The 27,549-nt window shown below is 45.0% G+C and overlaps 1 protein-coding gene across 3 annotated transcripts in view; it reads right to left on the bottom strand.

Annotated features, from left to right (window-relative positions):
* Positions 1 to 27,549, bottom strand: part of ldlrad4a (low density lipoprotein receptor class A domain containing 4a) — a 440,909-nt gene that overhangs the window by 234,888 nt on the left and 178,472 nt on the right. For all 3 annotated transcript variants that reach the window (XM_070896472.1, XM_070896482.1, XM_070896491.1), the window contains one exon: positions 26,239 to 26,379. In XM_070896472.1, coding sequence (XP_070752573.1) covers positions 26,239 to 26,379 — 141 coding nt within the window. The remainder of the gene's footprint in view (positions 1 to 26,238; positions 26,380 to 27,549) is intronic.

A 27,549-nucleotide genomic window follows, 5' to 3' on the forward strand; every position in this document is an offset into this window, starting at 1 on the left:
CAATCTGCGTTTGGTCTCCCCAATGTAGAGACGACCACATCGTGAGCAGCGAATACAGTATACAAAATTGAAAGAAGTACAAGTAAATTGCTGTTTTACCTGGAAGGAGTATTTGGGGCCCCGGATAGACAGAATCAGACATAACTGATTAGTATAGGACTTTGTTTTGTTCAGTTGTCAGATGATGGTAACTCATTAAGATTCTCATTTCCATGATGAGAAATTAGCATATCAACTCTTTTCATTAATTTGATTAGTTTACACAAATCTGAAATATTCTGATTAAGTAAATATTGCAACACTGGCATAAAAATTGATGAGAAAGTAAAAAGATAACACAGGTCAGAAATTAATTGGACGCAGCAATGTTAATATCTCTTTGGTCAGATTGTAATGTATTTTTTGTTAGTAATGAACAGAAGCTAATCTCTTGCAATGCACCATGTTCCTGTCTCAATTCTTTTCTGCACTGCTTAAAACTAAATAGCGGCTTTATATGACTTAAGAGAAGCCACCATGAAGCAAAGGTTGAATGAAACAAATTTTCAGATTTTCAGATTTTAATGAACTTTGCAGTACCTGTATCAATATTTTCAACAAACTGTAATGCATTGATTTGGTTAAAAAGGACAGGAATTCACTGATCAAGGACACTACAGCAGAGGAAAACTGGAGATCAGTCATTGGTATCAGTTTAGAAATCAACTATGATCAAGCAGGTTTTCTTCTCTATAACAGCCATGACCAAACTGCGCAAACACAGTCATTTATTACTGTTGCAAGTTTTGAAACTGGATGATACACATTGTGCTGTCCAATATATCTTGTAATAAACAAAAAAATGACACTAGACTTCCAAAAGATTTTGACAAAATTTCACATTAGTTTATAAAGTTAACCTCAAATCTGTGGGGATTCAGAATGGATTTGAAAAACTGTCTTAAAAGGTAGAAAGCCATGAGTACGCGAGAGGAATTATGTTGGAGTAAGGGTGTGGGGTAAAGGGACTGCTGTGGTGCCCCATAACTTGGTGTTGGGACTTGGATTCAGAAACCCAATGCAAATTTGCAGATGATATCAAGCTAGATGGTAACTGCAATTGGAGAAAGAAAGGAATGAAAAGAAAGGAAAGGGAAAAGGAGTTCTTTGAGGATGTAATGATACAGGTTCTGCAAAGTTCATTAAAAGTTCAAAATTCGTTTCATTCAACATTTGCTTCATGGCCACTCTTAAGCTACATAAAGCCTCTATTCAGTTTTAAGCAGCGCAGAAAATAATTGAGACAGGAACATGGTCAGTAAAGAATTAAGACAAGAAAGGAGTTCTTTGAGATGGAGTATAATGTTGGAAAGTGTGAGGTCATGCACTTTGGCGGAAAAAAATCAAAGAGCAAGTTATTGCAAAGTGCCGCAGTACAGCCGGACCTGGGGGTACATCCTCAAAGGGTGGATAAAGGGAACCAGTGGATGTGATGTATTTCGACTTCCAGAAGGCATTTGACAAGGTGCCACATAAAAGGTTACTGCACAAGATAAAGGATCACGGGGTTGGGGGTAATATATTAGCATGGATATAGGATTGGCTAACTAACAGAGAACAGAGAGTCAGGATAAATTGTTCATTCTCTGGTTGGCAACCAGTAACTAGTGGGGTGCTGCAGGGATCAGTGCTGGGACCCCAACTATTTACAATTTAGATTAACAACTTGGAAGAAGGGACTGAGTGTAACGTAGCCAAGTTTGCTGACGATACAAAGATGGGAGGAAAAGCAATGTGTGAGGAGGACACAACAAATCTGCAAAAGGACATAGACAGGCTAAGTGAATGGGCAAAAATTTGGCAGATGGAGTATAATGTTGGAAAGTGTGAGGTCATGCACTTTGGCAGAAAAAAATCAAAGAGCAAGTTATTATTTAAATGGAGAAAGATTGCAAAGTGCCGCAGTACAGCGGGACCTGGGGGTACTTGTGCACGAAACACGAAAGGATTGTATGCAGGTACAGCAAGTGATCAGGAAGGCCAATGGTATCTTGGCCTTTATTGCAAAGGGGATGGAGTATAAAAGCGGGGAAGTCTTGCTACAGCTATATAAGGTATGGTGAGGTCACACCTGGAATACTGCGTGCAATTTTGGTTTCCATATTTACTTGCTTTGGAGGCAATTCAGAGAAGGTTCACGAGGTTGATTCCGGGGATGAGGGGGTTGACTTATGAGGAAAGGTTGAGTAGATTGGGCCTCTACTCATTGGAATTCAGAAGAAACGTATAAGATTATGAGGGGACTTGACAAGGTGGATGCAGAGAGGATGTTTCCACTGATGGGGGAGACTAGAACTAGAGGGCATGATCTTAGAATAAGGGGCCGCCCATTTAAAACAGAGATGAGGAGAAATTTCTTCTCTCAGAAGGTTGTAAATCTGTGGAATTCGCTGCCTCAGAGAGCTGTGGAAGCTGGGACATTGAATAAATTTAAGACAGAAATAGACAGTTTTTTAAACAATAATGGGATGAGGGATTATGGGGAGCGGGCGGGAAAGTGGAGCTGAGTCCATGATCAGATCAGCCATGATCTTATTGAATGGCGGAACAGGCTCGAGGGGCCATATGGCCTAGTCCTGATTCTATTTCTTATGTTCCTATGTTCCTATGAAAGGGAAAAGGAAAAGGAAAAGGAAGGAAAGAAACACGGATTTATATAATGCCTTTCACGACTACTAGATGTCTCAAAGCGCTTTACAGCCAATTAAGTACTTTTGGAGTGTAGTCACTGTTGTAATGTAGGAAACACCAATTTGCGCATAGCAAGCTCCTACAAAAAGCAAGGTGATAATGACCAGATAATCAGTTTGTGTTTTGTTGATCGAGATATAATATTGGCTAGGATACTGGGGATAACACCCCAGCTCCTCTTCAAAATAGTTCCTTGGGATCTTTTAAGCCCACCTGAGGGAGCAGATGGAGCATCAGTTTAACGCCTGATCCGAAAGCCGTCACTTCCGACAGTGCAGCAGAGGCTCCCTCCATACTGCACTGGAGTGTCACGCTAGATTTTTATGCTCAGGTCCCTGGAATGGGACTTGATCCCACAACCTTCTGACTCAAGAGGCAAGTGTTCTGCCCACTGAGCCACAGCTGACACTGTAAAGGAAAGACTGTGGAGGAAGTAGCTATGAAGTTACAGAAAGAGTTGGACAAAATGTTGCCTGTAACAATGGCAGATGAAATTTAGTGCAGACATAGGAAAGAACGGTTCACACAAATATCCCATCAATGTTTTGTGTTAAAATACCCACAGATGAAATTAAAAGAGATCTTGGAGTCTTAGTAGACTCAATGTTCAACATATTCAACCAATGCAAAGCAGCAATCAACAAAACCAAGAGAATGTTGATTTAAATAGCCAAGACAGTAGAAGACAAGAAAGAGGAAGTTATGATCAAACTGTACCACACCTTGAGAACTGTGTTTGGTTGACAAGACACAATAGAAACATTGGGGCTGAATTTGTAATGTTTAAAAAAAAATGTATTTCATGTGTATTTTGTAAGTGATTCCCATTCATACTTATGGAGATTCCGTACATAACGTATAGGATCACCAACAAAAGAAGGAGGATCCCCATTCAAATTATGATTATGAATCGCATGCACTCCTGAGATATTTGGGCCTCTATCCACGGGTGTCCAAAGAGACCCAGAATGCAAATCTACGAACCTTCCGGACTACCAGGTAAATTCGTAGATTTGTTGTAGGTCGAAGGCATCCGCCCGCAGGAAGCCTCCGATCGCAATTTCTATCCCATTCAAACACTGGGGGGGGGGGGGAATGCAGATAAGAGCCAGGAGACTAATCTCTAGTGTCCAAAAGTCCGAATTATGAGGAATCATAGAAAATAGGTGCAAGAGTAGGCCATTCGGTCCTTCGAGCCTGCACCACCATTCAATATGATCATGGTTAATCATGCAACTTCAGTACCCCATTCCGGCTTTCTCTCCATACCCCTTGATCCCTTTAGCCGTAAGGGCCACATCTAACTCCCTTTTGAATATATCTAACGAACTGGCCCCAACAACTTTCTGTGGAAGAGAATTCCACAGGTTCACCACTCTCTGAGTGAAGAAGTTTCTCCTCATCTTGGTCCTAAATGGCTTATCCCTTATCCTTAGACTGTGACCCCTGGTTCTGGACTTCCCCAACATCGGGAACATTCTTCCTGCTTCTAACCTATCCAATCCAGTCAGAATTTCATGTTTCTCTGAGATCCCCTCTCATTCTTCTAAATTCCAGTGAATATAAGCCTAGTCAATCCAGTCTTTCTTCACGTCAGTCCTGCCATCCCGGGAATCAGTCTGGTGAACCTTCGCTGCACTCCCTCTATAGCAAGAATGTCCTTCCTCAGATTAAGAGACCAAAACTGCACACAATACTCAAGGTGTGGTCTCACCAAGGCCCTGTACAACTGCAGTAAGACCTCCCTGCTCCTATACTCAAATCCCCTCGCTCTGAAGGCCAGCATGCTATTTGCCTTCTTTACTGCCTGCTGTACCTGCACGCCAACCTTCAATGACTGATGTACCATGACACCCAGGTCTCGTTGCAACTCCCCTTTTGCTACTCTGTCACCATTCAGCTAATATTCTGCCTTCCTGTTTTTGCAACCAAAGTGGATAACATCACACTTATCCACATTATACTGCATCCGCCATGCATTTGCCCATTTACCTAACCTGTCCAAGTCCCCCTGCAGCCTCCTAGCATTCTCCTCGCAGCTCGCACTGCCATCCAGCTTAGTGTCATCTGCAAACTTGGAGCTATTACATTCAATTCCTTCGATTAAATAATTAATGTATATTGTAAATAGCTGGGGTCCCAGCACTGAACCCTGCGGTACCCCACTAGTCACTGCCTGCCATTCTGAAAAGGACCCGTTTATTCCCACTCTTTGCTTCCTGTCTGCCAACCAGTTCTCTATCCACGTCAATACATTACCCCTAATACCATGTGCCTTAATTTTGCACACTGATCTCTTGTGTGGGACCTTGTCAAAAGCCTTTTGAAAGTCCAAATACACCACATCCACTGGTTCTCCCTTGTCCACTCTACTAGTTACATCCTCAACAAATTCTAGATGACTTGTCAAGCATGATTTCCCTTTCATAAATCCATGCCGACTTGGACTGATCCTGTCACTGCTTTCCAAATGCACTGCTATTACATCTTTAATAATTGATTCCAACATTTTCCCCACTTCTGATGTCAGGCTAACTAGTCTATAATTCCCTGTTTTCTCTCTCCCTCCTTTTTTAAAAAGTGGGATTACATTATGCTACCCTTCAATCCATAGGAACTGAACCAGAGTCTGTAGAATGTTGGAAAATGACTATCAATGCATCCACTATTTCTAGGGCCACTTCCTTAAGTACTCTGGGTTGCAGACTATCAGGCCCTGGGGGTTTATCGGCCTTCAGTCCCTTTAATTTCCCTAACTCCACTTCCTGACTAATAAGGATTTCCCTCAGTTCCCCCTTCTCGCTAGACCTTCGGTCCCCTAGTATTTTTGGGAGGTTATTTGTGTCTTCCTTAGTGAAGACAGAAGCAAAGTATTTGTTCAATTGGTCTGCCATTTCTTTGTTCCCCATTATTAATTCACCTGAGTCCGACTGCAAGGGACCTACATTAGTCTTCACTATTCTTTTTCTCTTCACATATCTATAGAAGCTTTTGCAGTCAGTTTTTATGTTCCCAGCAAGCTTTCTCTCATACTCTATTTTCCCCCTCCTGATTAAACCCTTAGTCCTCCTCTGCTGAATTCTAAATTTCTCCCAGTCTCAGGTTTGCTGCTTTTTCTGGCCAATTTATATGCCTCTTCCTTGGATTTAACTGATATGTCCTTACTATACAGTATAAATGCACACGAGGCCCATACTTGAGAGAAGGTCACTCTGTGACCAGTTACCTTTATTACCAAGACCTCAAGTGATGAAGGTGGGTGGAGCTTTCCCTTTTATACCTGAAAGTCCAGGTTAGGAGTGTCTGTCACAAGTTCACTCCTTGTGGTCAATGTTCTCAAGGTGTACAAGTTAGGTCAGCTTATACATGAGTTACAATGATAGTTGAATATATGACATTAACACTTTCCCTAATTTCCCTTGTTAGCCACAGTTGAGCCACCTTCCCTTTTTTATTCTTACACCACACAGGGATGTACAATTGTTGTAGTTCATCCATGTGATATTTAAGTGTCTGCCATTGCCTATCTACCGTCAACCCTTTAAGTATCATTCTCCAGTCTATCCTAGCCAATTCACGTCTCAAACCGTCGAAGTTTCCTTTCTTTAAGTTTAGGACTCTAGTCTCTGAATTAACTGTGTCACTCTCCATCATATTGAAGAATTCTACCATATTATGGTCACTCTTCCCCAAGGGGCCCTGCACGACCAGACTGCTAATTAATCCTCTCTCGTTACACAAGACCCAGTCTAGGATGGCCTGCTCTCTAGTCCTCGACATATTGGTCTAGAAAACCATCCCTTATACATTCCAGGAAATCCTCCTCCATAGTATTGCTACCAGTTTGGTTAACCCAATCAATATGCAGATTAAAGTCACCCTTGATAACTGCTGTATCCTTATTGCACGCATCCCTAATTTCCTGTTTGATGCCATCCCCAACCTTCCTACTACTGTTTGGTGGTCTGTACACAACTTCCAGAATGTTTTCTGCCCTTTTGTGTTTCGCAGCTCTACCCACATAGATTCCACATCATCCACGCTAATGTCCTTCCTTACTATTGCGTTAATCTCCTCTTTAACCAGTAACACTACCCCACCTCCTTTTCCTTCCTGTCTGTCCTTCCTGAATATTGAATACCCCTGGATGTTGAGTTCCCAGCCTTGGTTACCTTGGAGCCATGTCTCCGTAATCCCAATTACATTATATCCGTTAACAGCTATCTGAGCAGTAAATTCATCTACCTTATTACGAGACTCAGAGCCTTCAGGCTTGTTTTTTTAACACTCTTTGTCGTTTTAGAATTATGTTGTAATGTGGCCCTTTTTGATTTTTGCCCTTGATTTCTCTGCCCTCCACTCTTCCTTTTTCTACTTCCTATCTTTTGCTTCTGTCCCCTTTTTACTTCCCTCTGCCTCCCTGCATAGATTCCCATCCCCCTGCCTTGTTAGTTTAAATCCTCCTCAACAGAAAGATAGGAGAAACTTGGCCTTTCCTGTCTGAAAAGGAAGTGCCTGAGAGAAGATCATATCGGGGTATGCAAAATAGTTAATAGAATAGAAAAGGTAAAACCAGAATAGTACAAGAGAATATGGGTTCAAACTAGAAAATGGTAACATTAGAACAAAATAGGAAATTCTTCTTCACAAAGAGTGATCAATGTATCAAATAAACTTCCAGATAGAATGATGAAGGCAAAAAAACTCAGAAGCATTTAAGAAACAATTGGATGCTGCAATGAAAGAACTTCTGGATCTTTCTGGATGGATTGCTTTTCTCATTCATAATTATCTAGTGATATTGTGAAATGGGGCAGATGACGATAACTGCAACAAAGACAGGTTTTACAAAACTAACCCTGGTAGTTAGAGGCATAAAATTTGGAGAAATTGCCATTGGATTTTCAAAGGTTTAGCATTTTCCACAGCCTAATATACGATCCAACAACTCTGGTTTTCTTCAAAACTTCTAAGTACAAAGGGTGAGCTTTTCATTTAACTTCACTGCCTAGAAGAAAGGTCACTAGGCAGTCTGGGCAATGTGCAAAGTTTCACCACTTATATTCTCTGTAGAATGTTGCTAAGCAAAGGTACATCAGCTGTAGTGCTCCTTTATAAACATGAATATGAGAAATGACTGTCCAGTCACATTTGTTAAATGTTGGAGAAGATGCATGGATCCCCAAGTCCACAAGAGCATATTTTTAGATTCCAGAGTTTAGGATGAAGAGCCGCGTTTTCTCTGCAGCCTGCCACACCAAGCTACAATGTTGTCACTGCAACAACGTAGATCCCTGAAGTTGCTGACAGCATTAAAAAGGATTCCGATATTTCTATCAGCTTTTACAGTTATCTTGGCCACCAGCTGGCCCAACACAAATCAAATGCAAAAAGCAAACCAGGCAATTGGATACAGTACTGAACAAATTCTACCTATAATGCAGCAGTGTCTTATGCAGTTATACAATTATAAATCAGAACATTGCTCTCAATGAATCGGCAGAGACAACTATGTGTAAGAGGATACATTAAAAAATGAATAGAAGAAAACCCAAGTGTCCTGTACCCTAAAACATCCCCCTAAGGTTCGCAGACAGGCGGGCCGTGCACCAATTGTGAGGTCCCACATAGGCCGCTCACCAGCTGCTAGAAGAGATACCGGGCTTGCAGTATAGAATTATTCAGTATTAATGGGATAATGTCTGCAGATTTCCATAATTTAAGTTTCTGGTCTCAGCTGAGCAATCAAGGGAATCAGCAAGCTGAGGACATGTACATGCCACATCGAAGAGGTGTAACTCGGAGGGAAAGGCCCGAGGTTTCCTTGTGGGGCCCAGAAAAACACTCCTGCTGCTCTCAGCCCATAAGAAAACCAAAAAATAAAATCCTTACTGCTCAGGACATCTTCTGGAACCTCGCCTGCTTGCCGCCAGGTTCCACTGGCAGGTCCGGCACGGTGTGAGACTGCCACAATCAGCAGTTAAAATCACATCGGGGTCCTAATTGTTTTCATAAGAATCCAACATTTAAGTACTAATGAGGTCCCCGCCTGCCTGCAGTGGGATGGAGCAACGTTGGAACAGAGAGGGAAGTGTGTAACCATTTTAACCAGCTCATTCCGATCAGGCGAGCAGGGTTAAAATCGACCTATTAATCTTTATGCTTAAAATGAAACAGGTTGCTGCATGCCTGAACATTCAGAATCAGCATTGTTACTAGCCAGAATCTGATCAATCTGCAGACTATACAAATTAGAGTCAAAGTCAATAATGTTATCATACATACTTTCTTTTCCCCAGAGCTAAATAATACAGAACTTCAAACTGTGATAACTATTGACTTGTTATATGAAACAGAGTACTTTTTCTAGACCCTAAACCAATATCTGCATTGATTGGTATTTGATTAGAGGAGAATATGTCCTTACTTTTCCAATTACCTAAGCCAGCATCTCAGTGTATGTCCTCAGAGACCACAGCTTCACTCGGGCACAGTCTGTCTAGACAGTATTCATGACCCATCTGTCTTGCACAGCCAGGATGATGACAAACACTATTAGAATTCAAAGACTTTCAGTGTGCAAGTCAGTAATCCCACTCTGAAAATTACTATCATTGTTAAAGCTCTTAAAATAGCATCATCCATTTCATTAACATCTGCACCAGACTACTAAATATTTAATGAACTTGATAAATTTCACCTCCTCTGAAGCTATCGCATATTAAAGCAGAATCCAACCAAACCTATTCAGCTAGCACTCTCATTTTTCATAACCAATCAGACCCTGGCATTGAAGAGGAAATAAGCAATTTAGAAAATATTAACTTCTTTTGGTTTTCTTTAATACCATATAAAGAAACAAATTGCAAATATATTGTGCCTTTCACAACCTCAGGATGTCCCAAAGTGCTTCAATGCCAATGAAGTACTTTTGAAGTGTAGTCACTGTTGTAATCTAGGAAGCAGCAGCCAATTGTCAAACAGCAAGAGCCCATAAACAGCAATGTAATAATGACTAGATTTTAATGATGTTGATTGAAGAATAAATATTAGCCAGGACACCAGGGAGAGCTCCCCTGCTCTTCTTTGAAAAGTGCCATGAGATTTTTATGTCCACCTGAGGGGGTAGAGGGGGCCTCAGTTTAACGTCTCATCCGAAAGATGGCACCTCCTACAGTGCAACACTCCCTCAGCACTGCACTGCAGTATTAGCCTCGATTATGTGCTCAAGTCGTTGGAGTGGGGCTTGAATCCACAACCTTCTGACTCAAAGGTGAGAGTGCTACCACTGACTTGGTTTCTACACCTTTTATTTTTTTTAAATTACATCATACTGTAGAAGAATTCTCACCCAGCACAACTGATAAAATCTGTTTATACATTTGCCATTTTGTGGTCAGTTGGATGTTTGACATACACAGAAAAGTCACTATGCTTGAGGCTGGGGTTCTAACTGCAGCCAGTGTAATTCAACCCAAAGTGGAGTCTTAACACTTTTAGTGTACGGTCTGATGCCCTAGTTATACTGCCACTTTCATATTGACCCGCTTCCAAACCACTTGGTACAACTATGAAAGTGGCAGAATAACTGCAGCACAAGAGTACTCAAACTGAACTAGAGAGAGATCCATGAGATTCCTTCCGTCTGTTATGAAGTATACACATGCACCTTACTTAACGGAGCCCAGAAAATGTAGAGACTGTTTAGCAACTAGATCAGTGAAATGCAAGTTCTGCATAGGTCCTTCAACAATGCTTCATGAAGGCAGAGGTCAGTCATATGGCAAGAAACTCTGAAGATTGGAACAATGGCTCCTGGAAGGTGCTACTTCGAAGCTGGATATGCAAAGAGATATACTACAACAACAGTGACCGCTACATGTTATAATTAGTACAATTTATATAATAGTAAAACGTCCCAAGGGACTTCACAGAAGTGTTATCAAACAAAATTTGACACTGAGCCACATAAGGAGATATTAGGGCAGAAAGAAATAGGTTTTAAGGAGCATCTTAAAAGGAGGAACGAGAGGTAGAGAGGTTGAGGGATGGAATTCCAGAGCTAAGGCCCATGGCAGCTAAAGACACAGCCGCCAATGGTGGAATGATCAAAATCGGAGATTTGGAAAAGCGCAGATATCGGAGGGTTGTGGGGCTGGAGATTACAAAGGTAAGGTGGGGCGATGCCATGGAAGAAATTAAAAACAAGGATGAGAATTTTAAAATCGAGGCGTTGCTTATCCGGAAGCCACTTAGGTCACAAGCACAGGGGTGATAGGTGAACAGGACTTGGTACGAGTTAGGGCACGGACAGCAGAGTTTACAGAGTATAGAATATGGGAGGCCAGCCAGGAGTGCATTAGAATAGTCAAGTCTAGAGGTAACAAAGGCATGGATGAGGGTTTCAGCAGCAGATGAGCTGAGGCAGGGGGGGTTGGGCGACATTCCAGAGGTGGAAATAGGTGGTCTTAGTGATGGTGCAGGGTCAAGTGTGATACTAAGGTTGCAAGCAGTCTGGTTCAGCCTCAGACAATTGCCAGGGAGCGAGATGGAGTTGGTGGCTGGGGAACGGAGTTTTTGGCAGTCCCAATATTTAGTTGAAGGAATTTCCTGCTCATCCAGTACTGGATGTCAGACAAGCAGTCAGACATACAGGGCTCAAGTTTCGGACCCCTGCTAGAACGGCGCACATCGGAGAGGCCCGCCTAATTTGTAGAACAAAAATTGCGCCGGATACTTACCTCGCAATTCTCCGATAGCTGTAGGCCCGTTTCCACCTCGGTGCGGCGCAGCAGGAGCTGCTGGGGGCGGAGCTACAGCCCTGCGCCAAAAATAGGGCCGGTAGCTGCGGGCGTGCGCAGTAGCTCCTGGCCCTCCCAGCGCATCCTGTCTCCGGGCAACGACCCTATCCTTGGCCAAAGGGATGTTGCCCCTATCCCCGACTGAGTGGCCTGACACCGCTTACCTCGTCAGGCCGCCTGGCATCTCGCTGGAGGCTGGCCCCACCCGAAGTGTCGGCAGCGGCTCGGCATCTGCTGCGTGCGGGCCCCGCCCGAAGTCCTCGGCGGGGACCTGGCTTCTTCGGCGGCGGCGGGGCGCGCCCGCCCGGCATATCGTTGGGGGTTGGCCCCGCCCGAAGTGTTGGCGGCGGCGCCCCGGCATCTGGTGCGAGCGGGCCCCGCCCGCAGTCCTCGGCAGGGGCTTGGCTTCTTCGTCGCTGACGGGGTCCGCCCGCCCGGCATCTCGCTGCGGGCAGGCCCCGCCCGAAGAGTCATTGCCGGCAGCGGCCCGGCATCGGCTGTGTGCGGGCCCTTGCCCAAAGTCCTCGGCAGAGCCCATTCAATTTCTTCTCCCCTGTCCCCCCATTCATCTTCTCCACCCCCCCATTCATCTTCTCTCTCCCCCACCCCACTCCCCCTCTCTCTCCTCCCCCCGCCTCTCTCTTCTCCTCCCCCTTCTTCTCCCCCTCTTCTCTTCTCCTCCCCTCCTTCTTCTCCTTCCACCTCTCTTCTTCTCCCCCACTTCTCTCCCCCCCCTCCCTCCCCCCTCGCTGTCAGAAACACAGAGACACTGACAGAGACAGAGAGAGGCACTGACAGAGAGAGAGAGAGAGAGAGACAGACACTGGGGGGGGGGGGGGGGGGCGGTGCCATCCCAGCACGTTGTTGGAGTGCTCCCGGTGCTGCAGGTGAGTAGAAATAATTTTTTATTTATTGATTGATGTTTTAATTTTTTTTTAATTATTTTTTTTGATTGATTTATTGATTGATTTAATATTGATGATGGCTCTTTATTTGTAAAAGTGCAGTATAATGTTTGTAAACTTCCCTCGCCCCCTCCAATCGCTCGTTCCCTACGCCTGATTTATAAGTGTACGCAAAGTTTTTCTGAGCGTACAAAAATCTACACTTACTCCATTCTAAGTTAGTTTGGAGTAAGTTTTCACTGCCTAAACTTGCAAAACAGACGTAAGTGGCTGGACACACCCCCTTTTGAAAAAAGAAATCTGTTCTAAAATGAAACTATTCTAACTCACTAGAACTGGAGCAAACTAAATGCCGAGAATTGCAATTTCTAAGATGCTCCATTCTAAACTAGTTGCTCCAAAAAAATAGGAGCAACTCGGGCCGAAACTTGAGCCCACAGAGACTGGAGAGGGTCGAGAGAGATGGTGGGTTGGTAGAGCTGGGTGTCGGCAGCGTATGCGTGGAAACTGACACAGTGTTTTCAGATGATGTCGCCAAGGGGCAGTATATAAATGAGAAATAGGAGGGGCCAAGGATAGATCCTTGGGGGATACTAGAAGTAAAAGGTTTGGGAGCGGGAAGAGAACCCATTGCAGATGATTCTCAAATACCCAGGAACACCTCACACAGCAACCCGACAAAAATGGGAGCCACTGTGAGAGATGCTGACTCATGCCTAAAGCAAATAAAGAATAAACTAACATTTATATAGCAGCTTTCATAACCACTGAATCTTCAGAAATGCTTCACAGCCAATAAAGATACTTCTGAAGTGCGGTCACTGTTTTAATGAACGGAAACACGTAGCTAATTTTGCACACAGCAAGGTCCCACAAACAGCAAAGAGGTAATGACCAAATAATCTGTTTCAGTGATGTTGGTTGACCGTTAAATGTTCGCCAGGACACCAGGAAAATTCCCCTGCTCTTCTTCAAAAGTACCATTGGATCTTTTACGTTCACCTTAAAAGGCATACAGGGCCTTAGTTCAACATCTAATCCGAATGACAGCAACTCCAACAGTGCATCGCTCCCTCAGTACTGCACTGATGTGTCAGTCTATATTGTGTGCTCAAGTCTCAGGAGTAGGACTTGAATCGACAACGTTCTGACTTGGAGGCGAGAGTATCATCACTGAGCCAAGGAAGACACCTCTGTTGCTAAATGTGACGAGCTGTATCTGTCACATGAAGAGAGGCGACAGGAAAAGGGCAGTTGTCCATTCAGTATAAATGCAGCAAATTTGGCACTCAAGGAGGTAGAATTTGGCCAGTACAGATTTCTGGTGCACTCGCCAGAGGTGCGCCGCTTTTGTCCGCCTCGAAGTGCTCCAAAAATCTTCGGGCCGAGTTTGGCCGCTCCCCAGCCCCTCATCGATGGTGGCGTAGTGTGGCCACTGGATTCGGGGGAGGAGCCAGGTCCCGGCGCTGAAAACAGTGCCCCCAGAATCTGAGAGAGTGTGCTGCAGGCTGTGTGGGAGGGGCTGAAGCGCGCCGCCTCTATCCCTGGCCGAATGGGCTCCCTCATCGGCGGCCCACAGCCTTCCCGGGCCGTGTTTTGGTAGGACTTCGATATTTTATTTGTTATTGATTGATTGATTAGTTATTTCTTTGGTCTTGGTGCTTTAGGTGCAAGGTTCCTTCTATTTTTTATTTGTTAGTTAATTGCTTATTACTTGTTGTGCTTTGTTTAATGCTTTGTAAGTCCTGGTGCTAGGTGCAGGTCCTCTCGGCTTCCTTATATTTTTTATTTGTTATTGAATGCTTATTTTTGTGCTTTGTTTAATGCTTGGTGCTTTAGAATGTATTTATTTGCGCTGATTTCTTAACTCTCCGCAAGGGTTTTCTGTGCGAGCCACAAGTGGCCACATACGTTGGCCTAAGTTAGTTTGGAGCAACTATTACCTGTCCAAACTGGCTTAAATGGCCAAAACAGGCGTAGGTGGCTGGTAATGCCCCCTTTTGAAGAAACAAAACGAAACTAAAAAAAAATCCTAACTAACTCACTTACACTGGCGCAAATTAAATGTGCAGAATGGGGATTGTTAAGATACTCTAGAAAAATCAGGTTGCTCCAAAAAAAGGCCAAATTTGGGCCCAAGGAACCAGGCCATATTGTAGAACCGATTTAATTGGAAATAGGGTAAGAGTTCACAGCAACAAATAAAAATACCATTTCATATTTCAAATTAAAGCAAAGTTGTGGGAATGAGAGGGGTGGGGGAAGTGGGAAAGACATTGTTTCATACAAAAGAAATCAATGCTGAAAACACAGAGTGGTTACTGCAACTTTGAAAGACTTTAATGCTGAATGCCAATACAACACCTAATCATATTATACTCAGTAATTGTGAAAGTTAAAATTTTTTTTTAAAGTAGAAATTTATGTCATTAATCATAAAGAGGAGTCATCTTCTGGCAAGGCGTTATCCACCCTCAGGTTTGTCTCTTCACAGAACAATTGCTGCAAAAGCAGTGGCAGCATCTTATTAACACATTCTTAAGAGCTACTGCTCTTGTCCTCCAGCCCTGGAAAATTTAAATTGTTCTTTTCTCCCATCAGTTCTAACTCCTACTGCTGATTTAAATATCAGGGACTGTCCAGCAGGATAGACACACCACAGTAAGAATTCACCTGATCACATGTAGCAACATTGGGCCCAAGTTTCGGCATCTGTTGAATATGGCGCACCTCCGACACTTACATGACCTGCCTGGGCTCGAAGGTGCGCCGGAATAAATTACAGCAATTCTCCGGTCCTCCTGGACCGTGGCGTGGCGTGGTGCAGCGTTGTCTTCCTGGGGCGGAGCAAGCCTATAGTACTCTGCAGGTGGGCGGGGCTAAGCCCCTGCGAGTCTAAATACAGCCGGCTTCGTTGCACATGCGCGTTGCAACGTGCGCGCATGCTCAATGGAACCTCGACCTTGGCAATCGGCCATTTAAAGCGAGAACGTGGCACGCATTTAAAGCTGGCTGGGATTTTTGGTTGCAGGTAGGAAAAGGATTGAACATTATTTTATTGATTCTTGTGCAGAGGAGTGCTGAAAAGGTGCTGCATAGGTGCAAGCAAGGACATTTAAAGGGAAAACGTGGCACTCTGTTACAGCGAGCTGTGTGATTTATGGGTGTAGGAAGGGAAGGAGTGAAAAGTCTTACGTGATTCTTGGAGTGCAAAGGGGTGCTTCACACATGCATGCAAGAAAAGGACTATGTTTTTAATAATCACTGAGTGGAAATCCAGTACCTGTACAGCAATGCAAGAACATGCAGCGAGAACGAAGAACTTCTTGCATGACGAAGTCGAGACACTAGTTAATGTCAGTGAGGGTAGATGGCAGGAGTTGGACACCAGCAACAGAGGCCGCACAAAGGTGGCACCCAAAGAAATCAAGAAACGCTGGGACCTGCTTGCAGACGAATACTGCGCAGTGGTGAATACCAGGAGATCTGGAGCCCAGTGTAAAAAGAAATGGCAGGACCTTGGTCAAGTCGTTAGTGTAAGTAATATCTTCATTTTCTCAATTGAATTGCAATTCTAAATGTGACCAGCTGTATATGACCCACCCGGCAGAAAGGCACCCTCTCTTAAAAGTTCTATTTTCATCATTGCAGAAGAAATTGGCTCACAACAAAAGGGAAAGAACACGAACAGGAGGAGGCCCGCCAAATCTGCACCCACTGACACCCTTGGAACAGAGGGTCGCTGCCATGATGAGTCATGCCTGGAGAAAGGCAATCAGTGATGCACAAGCTGGGCCCACACGCTTGGGAGAGGGTAAGTCCTGAAAATGCATCGTGACCATTCAAATCATCCTGCTGCCTGGCCAGCTATGTGCGAGACTATCCATGTCACCCATCCTGCCCACTCCTGTGCTGCTAACCATTTGACTGTTCGGTTATATTTTGCAGAACATGATGTCAATCCAGAAGATTCAGAGGAAGAGTCAGATGCACGCGATCAAGACCAAGGTGGTGACGGGGAGGAGGGGCGAATGGATGTGTGTTCAGGGAAGAATGTCGATCGTAATATGGATCAGTTCATAGTGCAGGGCCTCACTATCCCAGAGAATACCATGAATTCTCCTACAACATTCCACTCCTTCATCCACCCCCATCCTTCCGTGGTGCTTTAAGTTCTGATGCGGCATGTCATCGTCTCCTCGCGTACCCATCTGCGCTTAATGATGCAAGTTCTGGTAAGACATTCCATGGTTTCACATCCTTTGAGGTTGAGGGTCACAGTGGTGATGGTGGAATGCAGTTTGTAGCACCCAGGGCCCCATTCTCAGAGGTAGAGGATGACGGTGGTGGAGGTAGAACGCAGTGTGGAACACCCAGGGCCCCAGTGTCAGAAAAAGCAGGTCCCAGTGGTGGTGGTAGAATGCAGCTTGTAGCACCCAGAGCCCCATTAGCAGAGGTAGAGGGTCACGGTTGTGGAGGTAGAACGCAGTGTGGAACACCCAGGGCCCCAGTGTCAGAGGTAGAGGGTCCCAGTGGTGGTGGTAGAATGCAGCTTGTAGCACCCAGAGTCCCATTATCAGAAGAAGCAGGTCCCAGTGGTGGTGGTGGTGGTGATAGTGGAATGCAGTGTGGAACACCCAGGGCCCAGTGTCAGAGGTAGAGGGTCCCAGTGGTGGTGGCGGTGGTGGTGGAATGCAGTGTGGAACACCCAGGGCCCCAGTGTCAGAGGGAGAGGGTCATGGTGGTGGAGTTAGAACGCAGTGTGGAACACCCACGGCCCCAGTGTCAGAGGTAGAGGGTCCCAGTGGTGGTGGTGGTGGTGGTGGAATGCAGTGTGGAACACCCAGGGCCCCAGTGTCAGAGGTAGAGGGTCCCAGTGGTGGTGGTGGCGGTGGTGGTGGAATGCAATGTGGAACACCCAGAGCCCAGTGTCAGAGGTAGAGGGTCCCAGTGGTGGTGGTGGCGGTGGTGGAATGCAGTGTGGAACACCCAGGGCCCCAGTGTCAGAGGTAGAGGGTCCCAGTGGTGGTGGCAGTGGTGGAATGCAGTGTGGAACACCCAGGGCCCCAGTGTCCCACCCTGCGCCTCGCACTGGAGTGGTGCCACGAGGCAGAGCCGGGCGGAGAGTAAGGAGAACCCGAGTAGGCTCTCCTGAAAAGCAGCGTTGAACAAATGGACTTGTCGTTATTGCATTGGGTGTGGAGGGCAATGACCTTACCCGTTCACTCGAGGGCACCATCTGAGGGGTTGGTGATGAGTTGACAGCGCTGTGTGAGCAAATAGCCGTTATGCCACGTGAACTGAGTGCGGGAATGGCACGGCCAGTGCCAATGCTGGCAGAGGCCATCGAAAAGTTAGCTGCTGCAATAAGCGCACACCTCCCTACCAATCAAATGCCCCTCCCACTGCAATCCCAGTATCAGCCTCTGTAGAATCCAAGCAGGGAACCCCCCTCTCTCCGCCCCCCCCCACACCCTCTCTCTTCCCCTATCCACCCTCTCTTCCCCCCACCACCCCTCTCTTCCCCTACACCCCACCACCCCTTCTCTTCCCCTACACCCCCCTCCCCATGAGGCAGTGCACATGCACCGAGATGTGGATGAGAGCTGGGTGCAGCCTTTCTTTGCTGCTGGTGTTGATGTAGTAGATTTGATGCCACTGTTGGAAATGTTTACAAATTGAAATTGTGTACTAAGTTTTGTAACTGTACAAGTATATAAGTGATCAAAGAGTTTTTAAGTGATCTTAGTAAGTTGTTTAAATTTACTGCGTTAAAGTTATCTTATGGTTGTTCAGTAATTTTGTTTACAGATTGAAATTGTTTACTACGTTTTCTAACTTTGGAACTATATAAATGATTGGGGTTGTTAAGTGATCGGAAAGAGTCAAATCAAATTTGATACAACAATGATTTTATTGCAGTAAAGTACATTGTAAAGATTTCAATGAAATGTATTGTACATTGAGACAGAATCATGACAAGAATGGTTTTATTATTATTGCACTAAAGTAAAGTACATTGTAAGCATATCAATAAAGTTCATTACTTAACATTACAACTGATTCCTGGTCCATTAACATGCCAAACACAATCTTTAAGGAACACCTGCAAAAGATAAACATCCCTCATCCCTTCAGTCATGCGTGCCTCCTGCACCTAGCCATGACCGAGGGGCATGCTGGTGTGGTGTGTCGTGGCTCGGAGATCTCTCCTGCTGCAGTGGGATGGGTGTCCGTGGACCGAGGAAGCCAGCGACTAATTGCACTACAGTATCTGAAACACACAGATTGGTCCTGCTGCTGGCTGCGAGGGGTTGGGTTGGGGGCTGGGGGGTGGAGCGGGGAGGGGAAGAGTGCTGCTGTTGGGAGTGCAGGAGTGAGGAAGGACACACGGAGCGATGGGTTGGGACGGGGTGTGGGAGACAATGGTGGGTTAGGGCGGCTTACAACACATTACTCTAACAGTCAGTCCCTGACGGAGGCACAATGCCAAACAGTTAGTTTTACAAATGAGGTGAGTCATTCAAGTAATAGGTTGGATTAATGGGGTATGATGATTTCCAAAGGATCAAATTAGCCATAATTAGGTGTTGATGTGCCTGCCTCAGCCGGGAGGCTACACTTGTTTATTTATAAAAAGAGAAGCAACTATCCTCATTCAGCAGATATAAGGCAAGATATCATCAAAAGAGGTTTTTGGACATTTTAAGTGATGTGTTTAATGCTTCAGTCCTTTTTGTGTTTAATTCCCACCCCCTCTCCGGCTGTGCCTGCACTGAGCTTACCTCTAGGTAAGGTTGTTCTGAACTTGCAAAAGTGGGCACTTACTCCAGCCTAAGTTAGTTTGTAGTAAGTTTTCACTGCCGAAACTTGCAAAACAGGCCCGAGTGGCTGGACACACCCCCTTTCGAAAAAAAAATACCTTACCTAAAACCAACCTAAACGAACTCAGTAGAACTGGAGCAAACTAATATCCGAGAATTGCAATTTCTAACATACTCCAAACTAAACTAGTTGCTCCAAAAAACTAGGAGCAACTCCACCCGAAACCCTCACTTACACTGGCGCAAATTAAATGTGTAGAATGGGGATTTTTAAGATACTCTAGAAAAATCAGGTTGCTCCAAAAAAAGGCCAAATTTGGGCCCAAGGAACCAGGCCATATTGTAGAACCGATTTAATTGGAAATGGGGTAAGAATTCACAGCAACAAATAAAAATACCATTTCATATTTCAAATTAAAGCAAAGTTGTGGGAATGAGGGGGGTGGGGGGAGTGGGAAAGACATTGGCCCCAAGTTTCCACATGATTTGCTCCTGATTTTTAGTAGCAACTGGTGTAGAACGGAGTATCTTAGAAATCGGAATTCTCCACATTTAGTTTTCTGCAGTTCTAGTCAGGTAGAACAGTTTCACTTTGGAACTGAATTTTTTTTTCAAAAGGGGGCGTGTCCGGCCACTGACGCCTGATTTGAAAGTTTCCACAGTGAAAACGTACTCCAAACTAACTTAGAATGGAGCAAGTGAAGATTTTTGTAGGCCTGAAAAAACCTTGTCTACACTTTAAAAAATCAGGCCCAGGTTACAAATTAGGCGTCGGGAACGAGGTGGGGAGGGGGGGGGGCGGGGGGGAAGGGAAATCATTAAATTCTACAATCAATCCTTAGTTATACTTATACAAATATTATACAAATAAATCCAACCTGAATAAAAATTTATGAGCAAAGAAAAGATTAAATAAACCATGATCCTACCTGTGTGAAAGTGCTTCAGGCAGGCCTTTCAGGCAGCGGTGTGGCGTCGGTCTCGGGGGCAGGGGCAGGCAGCAAGCAGCCTTGGTGCTTGAGGCAGGCCTTCATTCCCCGCAAAGATGCAGCACCCAGACGGACTTGAGGCCATTCGGCCATGGGATTGCAGCGGCGTCAGTGGCTGGCCGGGAGCCGAAGAAAGAACAGCGGGAGCCGAAGAAAGAACAGCAGCAGCCTTCGAGCTGCGAGGGGGACTGACAGAGGCCATTTGGACAGGGAGAGGCAGCCACATCGACATCTTTATATTTAAATTTGCAGAATGGGTGCACCACATATTATGCAATGGTTTGCTTCCTCATGCAAGAAATTCTTTGTTCTTGGTGGAAGTTGATCCATTGCAACGTTGAATTGGCACTTTTATTTCTCCAAACACACAGTCCTTAATTTGCAGGCACCGGTTCTGCAAGTTTAGCAGTGAAAAGCTGAACTCACTGATTTCAGCAGGTGATTTATTCAGCAGTGCTGCTAAAAGCACTCCCTCACACACAGAAATATCAAGAAAATTAAAATGCAAGCCTTTTCAGGGGTCCAAGAAACAAATCTTCACTTTTTCTGCAGCACTTTTAAAAATGGCCGAGTGCCAATGTTTACTTCAGACTGCGCATGCGCGAACGCTCCAACGCGCACGCGCAGGGTTGCCGGCACCTAGAAGCCTCATTTAAATTGTACCCGCCCCCTCCTACTTACAAAATCGGCGCGAGTGGTAGGCTCCGCCCCATGCGCCGCGCCAAGCAGAGAATACCGCGTTTTTTTATCAGGCGCCGTTTTCGGCGCGAAAAACAGGCGCCCAGCTCTGAGGTGCACCTTTTTCGCCGCGTGTGGAAACTTGGGGCCATTGTTTCATACAAAAGAAATCAATGCTGAAAACACAGAGTGGTTACTGCAACTTTGAAAGACTTTAATGCTGAATGCTAATACAACACCTAATCATATTATACTCAGTAATTGTGAAAGTTAAAATTTTTTTTTAAAGTAGAAATTTATGTCATTAATCATAAAGAGGAGTCATCTTCTGGCAAGGCGTTATCCGCCCTCAGGTTTGTCTCTTCACAGAACAATTTCTGCAAAAGCAGTGGATCCAGTGGCAGCATCTTATTAACACATTCTTAAGAGCTACCGCTCTTGTCCTCCAGCCCTGAAAAATTTAAATTGTTCTTTTCTCCCATCAGTTTTAACTCCTACTGCTGATTTAAATATCAGGGACTGTCCAGCAGGATAGACACACCACAGTAAGAATTCACCTGATCACATGTAGCAACATTGTTGCTGTTCATGAAGCATTCTTCTGATTATTTCTAGTGAAATAGTAAACAGGTTCCTATGGAATGTGCTTACGGCTATGCTAGGATTAGTGGAGAGAGAAAAGATTCTCCAACACATACACAATGCCGCTACTCACCGTGGCAAAAATTATTTTTGCATCAGGGACAGGAGACATAAAAGTAGCAACAGGAGCTCGGACTGGTTTAAGGAGAGTCACCATTTAAAAATGACAGAACAACTGATAAGAATGCACTGTTTGAAATGAAAAAGAAGAAAATATGTATTTGTGGGTAACAGACAATAGCTTATAATTTCTGCTGATAGAAGTTTTATCAAATTATCCCTTGTCTTGTATGAAGGTCATTTATTTTGTCAGATGGAATTCTGGGGAGCAGCAAGAGGGATGATCCTCTTATTATGCAAATACAAGTTTCTATAAAAACAGCACTAATTTTAAGGCTGCAAGATCCAGATCTCTGATCTAGGTAAGACTATAGGCTCAAGATTGGCCCACCCATTTTTTTGGTGCACTCACCAGAGATGCGCCGACTTTGTGGGCTGAAAAAGGCGCTGAAAAGATGTCTCCGGATTCTGGCCGCTCTGTGGCCTCTCCCATGGCTTGGCGCGGTCTGTTGATTAGGAGGCGGATCTAGGGCCCTGCGCGAAAAACAGGGCCAGCAGCTCTCCGCATGTGCACTGGAGGTTTCGCGCATGCGCAGTAGCTCCTCTGCAGCGTGGGACCCGATGCGTCCCGCCCCTACCCCAGGCCGATTGGGCTCATGACGTGCTCCGGGCTAGAACTACATTCCCTGGAGAGAGAGAGAGAGTCAGAGAGTCAATGAGAGAGTCAGTCAAGAGAGTGAGAGAGTCAGTGAGTCAGAGAGAGAGTCAGAGAATGAGAGAGAGCGAAAGAGTCAGAGAGAGAGAAAGAGAGTCAGTCAGAGAGAGAGTCAGTGAAATACCCAGTGGAAGTAGAGGTTCCATGTCTCCTTTGGCAGGTTGGCAGTTTATCTTAGAAATCATTTTCTGCTTGGATGTCAGTGGCCTGTGCTCTCCCCGTCGTCCCGCACCTATCCCCGGCTGAGTGGACTCCCACACCGGCTGGCCCACTGACTTCCCGGGCCGAGTTTTGATAGAAAGGTAGGACTTAGTTTTATTTTTTATTTCTTCTTGAATGTTTTTATACTTCTTGAATGTTGTGCTTTGTTTAGTGCTTTGCAAGGTCCTCTCCGCTTCCCTTCCCGCTCCTATCTCTGGCCGAATGGTCTCAGATGTACCTACCTGCGCTGATTTCTTAACTCTCCGCAAGGATTTTCTGTGCGACCACGTGGCCAAATACGCTGGCTTAAGTTAGTTTGGAGCAACTATTAGTTGTTCAAAGTGGCCTAAATGGCCAAATCGGGTGTAGGTGGCTGGTAACGCCCTCTTTTGAAAAAAAACGAAACTAAAAATAATCCTAACTAACTCACTTACACTGGCACAAATTGAATGTGCAAAATGGGTATTTTTAAGACACTCCAGAAAAATCAAGTTGCTCCACAAAAAAACGGAGCAACTCCTGGCCAATTTTGAGCCCTATGTGCTTTATTTTCCCAAACCACCAGCTTAATCCTCAGAATACACAGACATGTTTAAAGACAATATTATGTATTCAATATCAGATGTACTAATCCATGCTTTGTTCAATTAAATTCACTGTTCATACTATATAAAACAGATTTCCTGAGAATAAATTAAATTGACCGAGCAAGAGTACACTTGTACAACCTCAATACATGCCAATCAATTGTCAGCTATCCTAAAAAATTATGCAACAGCTCACAACGTATTCATTATTTTTCTTTAGAAAGTATTGTGAACATTTAAATGCAGACCGACTCCATTTTATGCTGCCAATTCTTTAATTTAAAGTTAACTTATTATACAACCAAATAATTTCTTCATGCTCAACTTACAAGCTAGAACTGCAAAGCAGGAAGTGACAAAATTCATCCCAGTTGGATCTTTAACTACAAACCATAATAAATGTTGGAAAACTTTTTTTTAAAAGTAGGAATGCCAATTTTTGAATTATTTTCAGCGCAGTTTGGCAAATCTTATCAGCTGAATTTGGAATTCATGGTCAATACCCGCAACAAAAATATAATAGACTTCCCCAAATGTTAATTACAGCATACACTTACATATTAGGATTACTGTTACTCTGTCTGCTTAAACTAGTGGAACACCAATATATCTCAGCCCCAACATTTCATTGTCACTAGTATGTTACAAGGTTTGAGGGGTTAAAGTAATCGAGAGAGACTGGAGGAGATGGGTCTTTTTCCACTGGAGCAGAGAGGTTACCTGGTAATTGTCTTCAAGATTATTAACGGCCATCATGGAGTTAACAGTGATAGATTGCTTCCATTGGCTGACAAAACAGGAACAAGAGAGCACAAGTACAAGGTACTCATAAAAAGTATTAAAGGATAGGGGAGAAAAAATGTTTTTAGAGGAGAGGGTGCTCAGACTGTGAAATTCTCCAACAAACAATTATAGAAGCAGAAGCTATGTGTTATGGATTTAGGTACTTGTTTGAAGTGTCGAAGATTGAGCAGGTAGGAGAGTGAGAGGACTAAGCTCACAATTGTTGGGCTACATGGCCTACCTCGGTGCTGTATGACTGTGTATTATAATAAGCAAGACATTTTGGAAGGATGAGAGGTGTCTTGATGCTACCATATGCAATTGTCCCTATAACATTTTTCAACAATTTTCATCATCACGTTGCGTGTTAACAAGCGGAAAAAGCCTTTCTGAAAACCTTCATAAAGATGGTTCCGCTTTAAGTCGGGAATGCTGCTTTTCGTAAGATCGTGGTTTAAGTTACATTTTTTTTAAGTTTTCAATTCTCTTGTATTTTAACTAGCTAAATTGTTGTAACCAAAACAGTCATCTTTGATATCAACAGCAAAGCACAGTTATGGGGCCCAAGTTTCGAGCCGCGCCTAGAACGGCGCAGTCCCAACCTGGACGCCCGTTTTTCGCGCCACAATGTGCGCCTAAAAAAACCCTCCAGATTCTCCACCTTCCTGCAGGTCCTCTGGCCCTCGGCGCAGTGCAGCAGGAGCTGTAGCAGGCGGAGCCAGGTCCCTGCGCCAAAAACAGTGCCGGGACCTCTGCACATGCGCGCTACAGTGGGCACGCAAGTGCAGTAGTTCCAGGCGCCCGAAACTGTGTGGGAAGGGCCCGAAGCACGCAGTCCCTAGCCCTGGCCGAATGGCTTCACTGGGGCTGCGTGAATAAGGCTCCTCCCACGGCCAGCTCCTGCTTCCTCCCGACCCGACTCGCGCTTCCCGCCTCCGGACCGGACACCTGCTCCTCCACCAGACCCGACACCCCCCCCCCCCACCCCGCACCGGACCTGACACCCGCGCCCCCACCCCTCGCCCCCGGACTGGACCCGACCCCCCCCCCCCACCGGACCGGACCCCCACCCCGTGGACTGGATCTGACCTGACCTCCCTCTCCCTTCCTCCCTCCCCCCGACCCGAACCGAACCGACCTCCCTCCCACCACCCCCCCGACCCGACCCAACGCCACCTACCTGTAAATCTGTTGCTGGGGACGGGCCCTGCCCGAAGTCTCGGGCCCGGCCCGTTCAGCCTCCCTCCCCCTTCTCCTTCCCCCCCCACCCCCCCAATCTCCTTCCCCCCCCTCCCCAGTCTCCTTGCCCCCCACCCCAGTCTCCTTCCCCCCTCCCAGTCTCCTTCCCCCCCTCCCAATCTCCCCCCCTCCCTTTCTCCTTCCCTCCCCCCAATCTCCTTCCCTCCCCCCAATCTCCTTCCCTCCCCCCAATCTCCCCTTTATCCCCTTCTCCCCCCCTACCCCTTTTTAAAATTATTTCTTATTAATTTTTTTTGATTGATTTATTGGTTGATTTATTGATGTATTTATCATTTATTATTGATGATGGCTCTTTATTTGTAAAACTGAAGTGTTTAATGTTTGTAAACTTCCCTTTAAACCCCCCCCCCCCCCCACCATTCCCTATGCCTGATTTGTAACCTACGCCTGATTTTCTAAAGTGTAGACAAGGTTTTTTCGAGCGTACAAAAATCTTCACTTACTCCATTCTAAGTTAGTTTGGAGTAAGTTTTCACTCACAAAACTTTGAAATCAGGTGTAAGTGGCCGGACACGCCCCCTTTTGAAAAAAAAATTATGTTCCAAAGTGAAACTGTTCTAACTGACTAGAACTGGAGCAAACTAAATGACGAGAATTCCGATTTCTAAGATACTCCGTTCTACACCAGTTGCTCCTAAAAATCAGGAGCAAATCATGTGGAAACTTGGGACTTTAATGTGGGCCCAAGAATAAAGATGATTCACAGTTCCACCTGCAACAAATGCGACTTGCCACTATGTCAAGACCAGGGCTAAATGTACTCGGTTGTCTGCCCAAATGACAATTCGAGGTTAACTGCTATTTCCAACATTTCAAAAATCACTTTACTCGATTCAAAGCATCCATATGATATGATATCTGCCAATACAGTAGCTTTACAGGTCTCAAAACAGCAGAGACAAGATGCAAAAACAAATTCATGAAAAGCCTCAAATAATATTGTATGTTGCATAACTCATCTTCGAGCAAAGTAAATTCAGTGGCAATAAAAACAAAATACAATCTTGGTTCTCCAACTGTCCAATGAAAGTAATGCATAATAGGAGCTAAGTTCAACACTTACAGTTAAAGATTGTTGGAGGTGGATGCTCGGTTACTAGCGGGCAGTTTTCCTCATCACTGTTATCTCCACAGCCATTTAGTTGGTTGCAAATCAGGTTTCCAAATTTCAAACAGTTGCCATTGGTGCAGTGGAATTTGCACTCTGTAAAAGAGCATGTCACTATTTACTGTCATGCATCATACATTAAAATATTTCATCCTCAATTCTCAGTCACCATTGCTAAATAAAGGATTATAGAATTCTGTTTTGAATTCCAAAACATATACATAAATATTTGCAACTTTGAATGTTTTGCAGTGAAATACTATAAAATAGGTAAAATTGCAAGTTACTAAATGACCTTTTGAACAATTACAGCTAGTTTATTTCCTTCTCTTCTGCTTATATGAAGTGCAGTTAATGTTATTTAGGTAACAGTAGACACCTCAAATCACTGGAGAAATACCACCAACGATGTCTCCGCAAGATCCTGCAAATCCCCTAGGAGGACAGACGCACCAATGTCAGTGTTCTCAATCAGACCAACATCCCCAGCATCGAAGTACTGACCACACTCGACCAGCTCTGTTGGGCGGGCCACTTGTTCGCATGCCCAACACAAGATTCCCAAATAAAGCGCTCTACTCGGAACTCCTGCACGGCAAGCAAGCCCCAGGTGGGCAGAGGAAACATTTCAAGGACACCCTCAAAGCCTCCTTGATAAAGTGCAACATCCCTACCGGCACCGAGGAGTCCCCGGCCAAAGACTGCCCAAAGTAGAGGAAGAGCATCCGGGAGGGTGCTGAGCACCAAGTCTCGTCGCCGAGAGCATGCAGAAATCAAGCACAGAAAGAGGAAGGAGCGTGAAGAAAACCAGACTCCCCACCCACTGTTTCCTGTCTGTCCCACCTGTTCCAGAGACTGTAATTCCCGGATTGGACTGTAGTCACCAGAGAACTCACTTTTAGAGTGGAAGCAAGTCTTCCTCGATTTCAAGAGACTGCCTATCTTGATGACCCCACTAGTTACAGCCTGCCAACCCGAAAAAGTTCAGTTTATTCCTACTTTCTGTCCATTAACCAATCCTCAATCCATGCTAATATATTACCCCAAATCCCATGAGTCCTTTGAGACTTTGACCACTTCTCATCCTGCTGGCAGTGTTTCCCGTTCTAAGCCACCCACTGGCTGCCAATCATTCCAGCCCCCACTCCACTGACTGCAACTGCCCCTCACAAGCTACCCCTACCCCACTTCATTTCCCTTTTAGAGTAACCCCCTCTCCAAAATGTATTTCCCATCCTCTCATCCCACCCACCCCCTGACCGGCTT

The sequence above is a fragment of the Pristiophorus japonicus genome, chromosome 1 (genome assembly GCF_044704955.1).
Source record: "Pristiophorus japonicus isolate sPriJap1 chromosome 1, sPriJap1.hap1, whole genome shotgun sequence".
Taxonomy (NCBI): Eukaryota; Metazoa; Chordata; class Chondrichthyes; family Pristiophoridae; genus Pristiophorus; species Pristiophorus japonicus.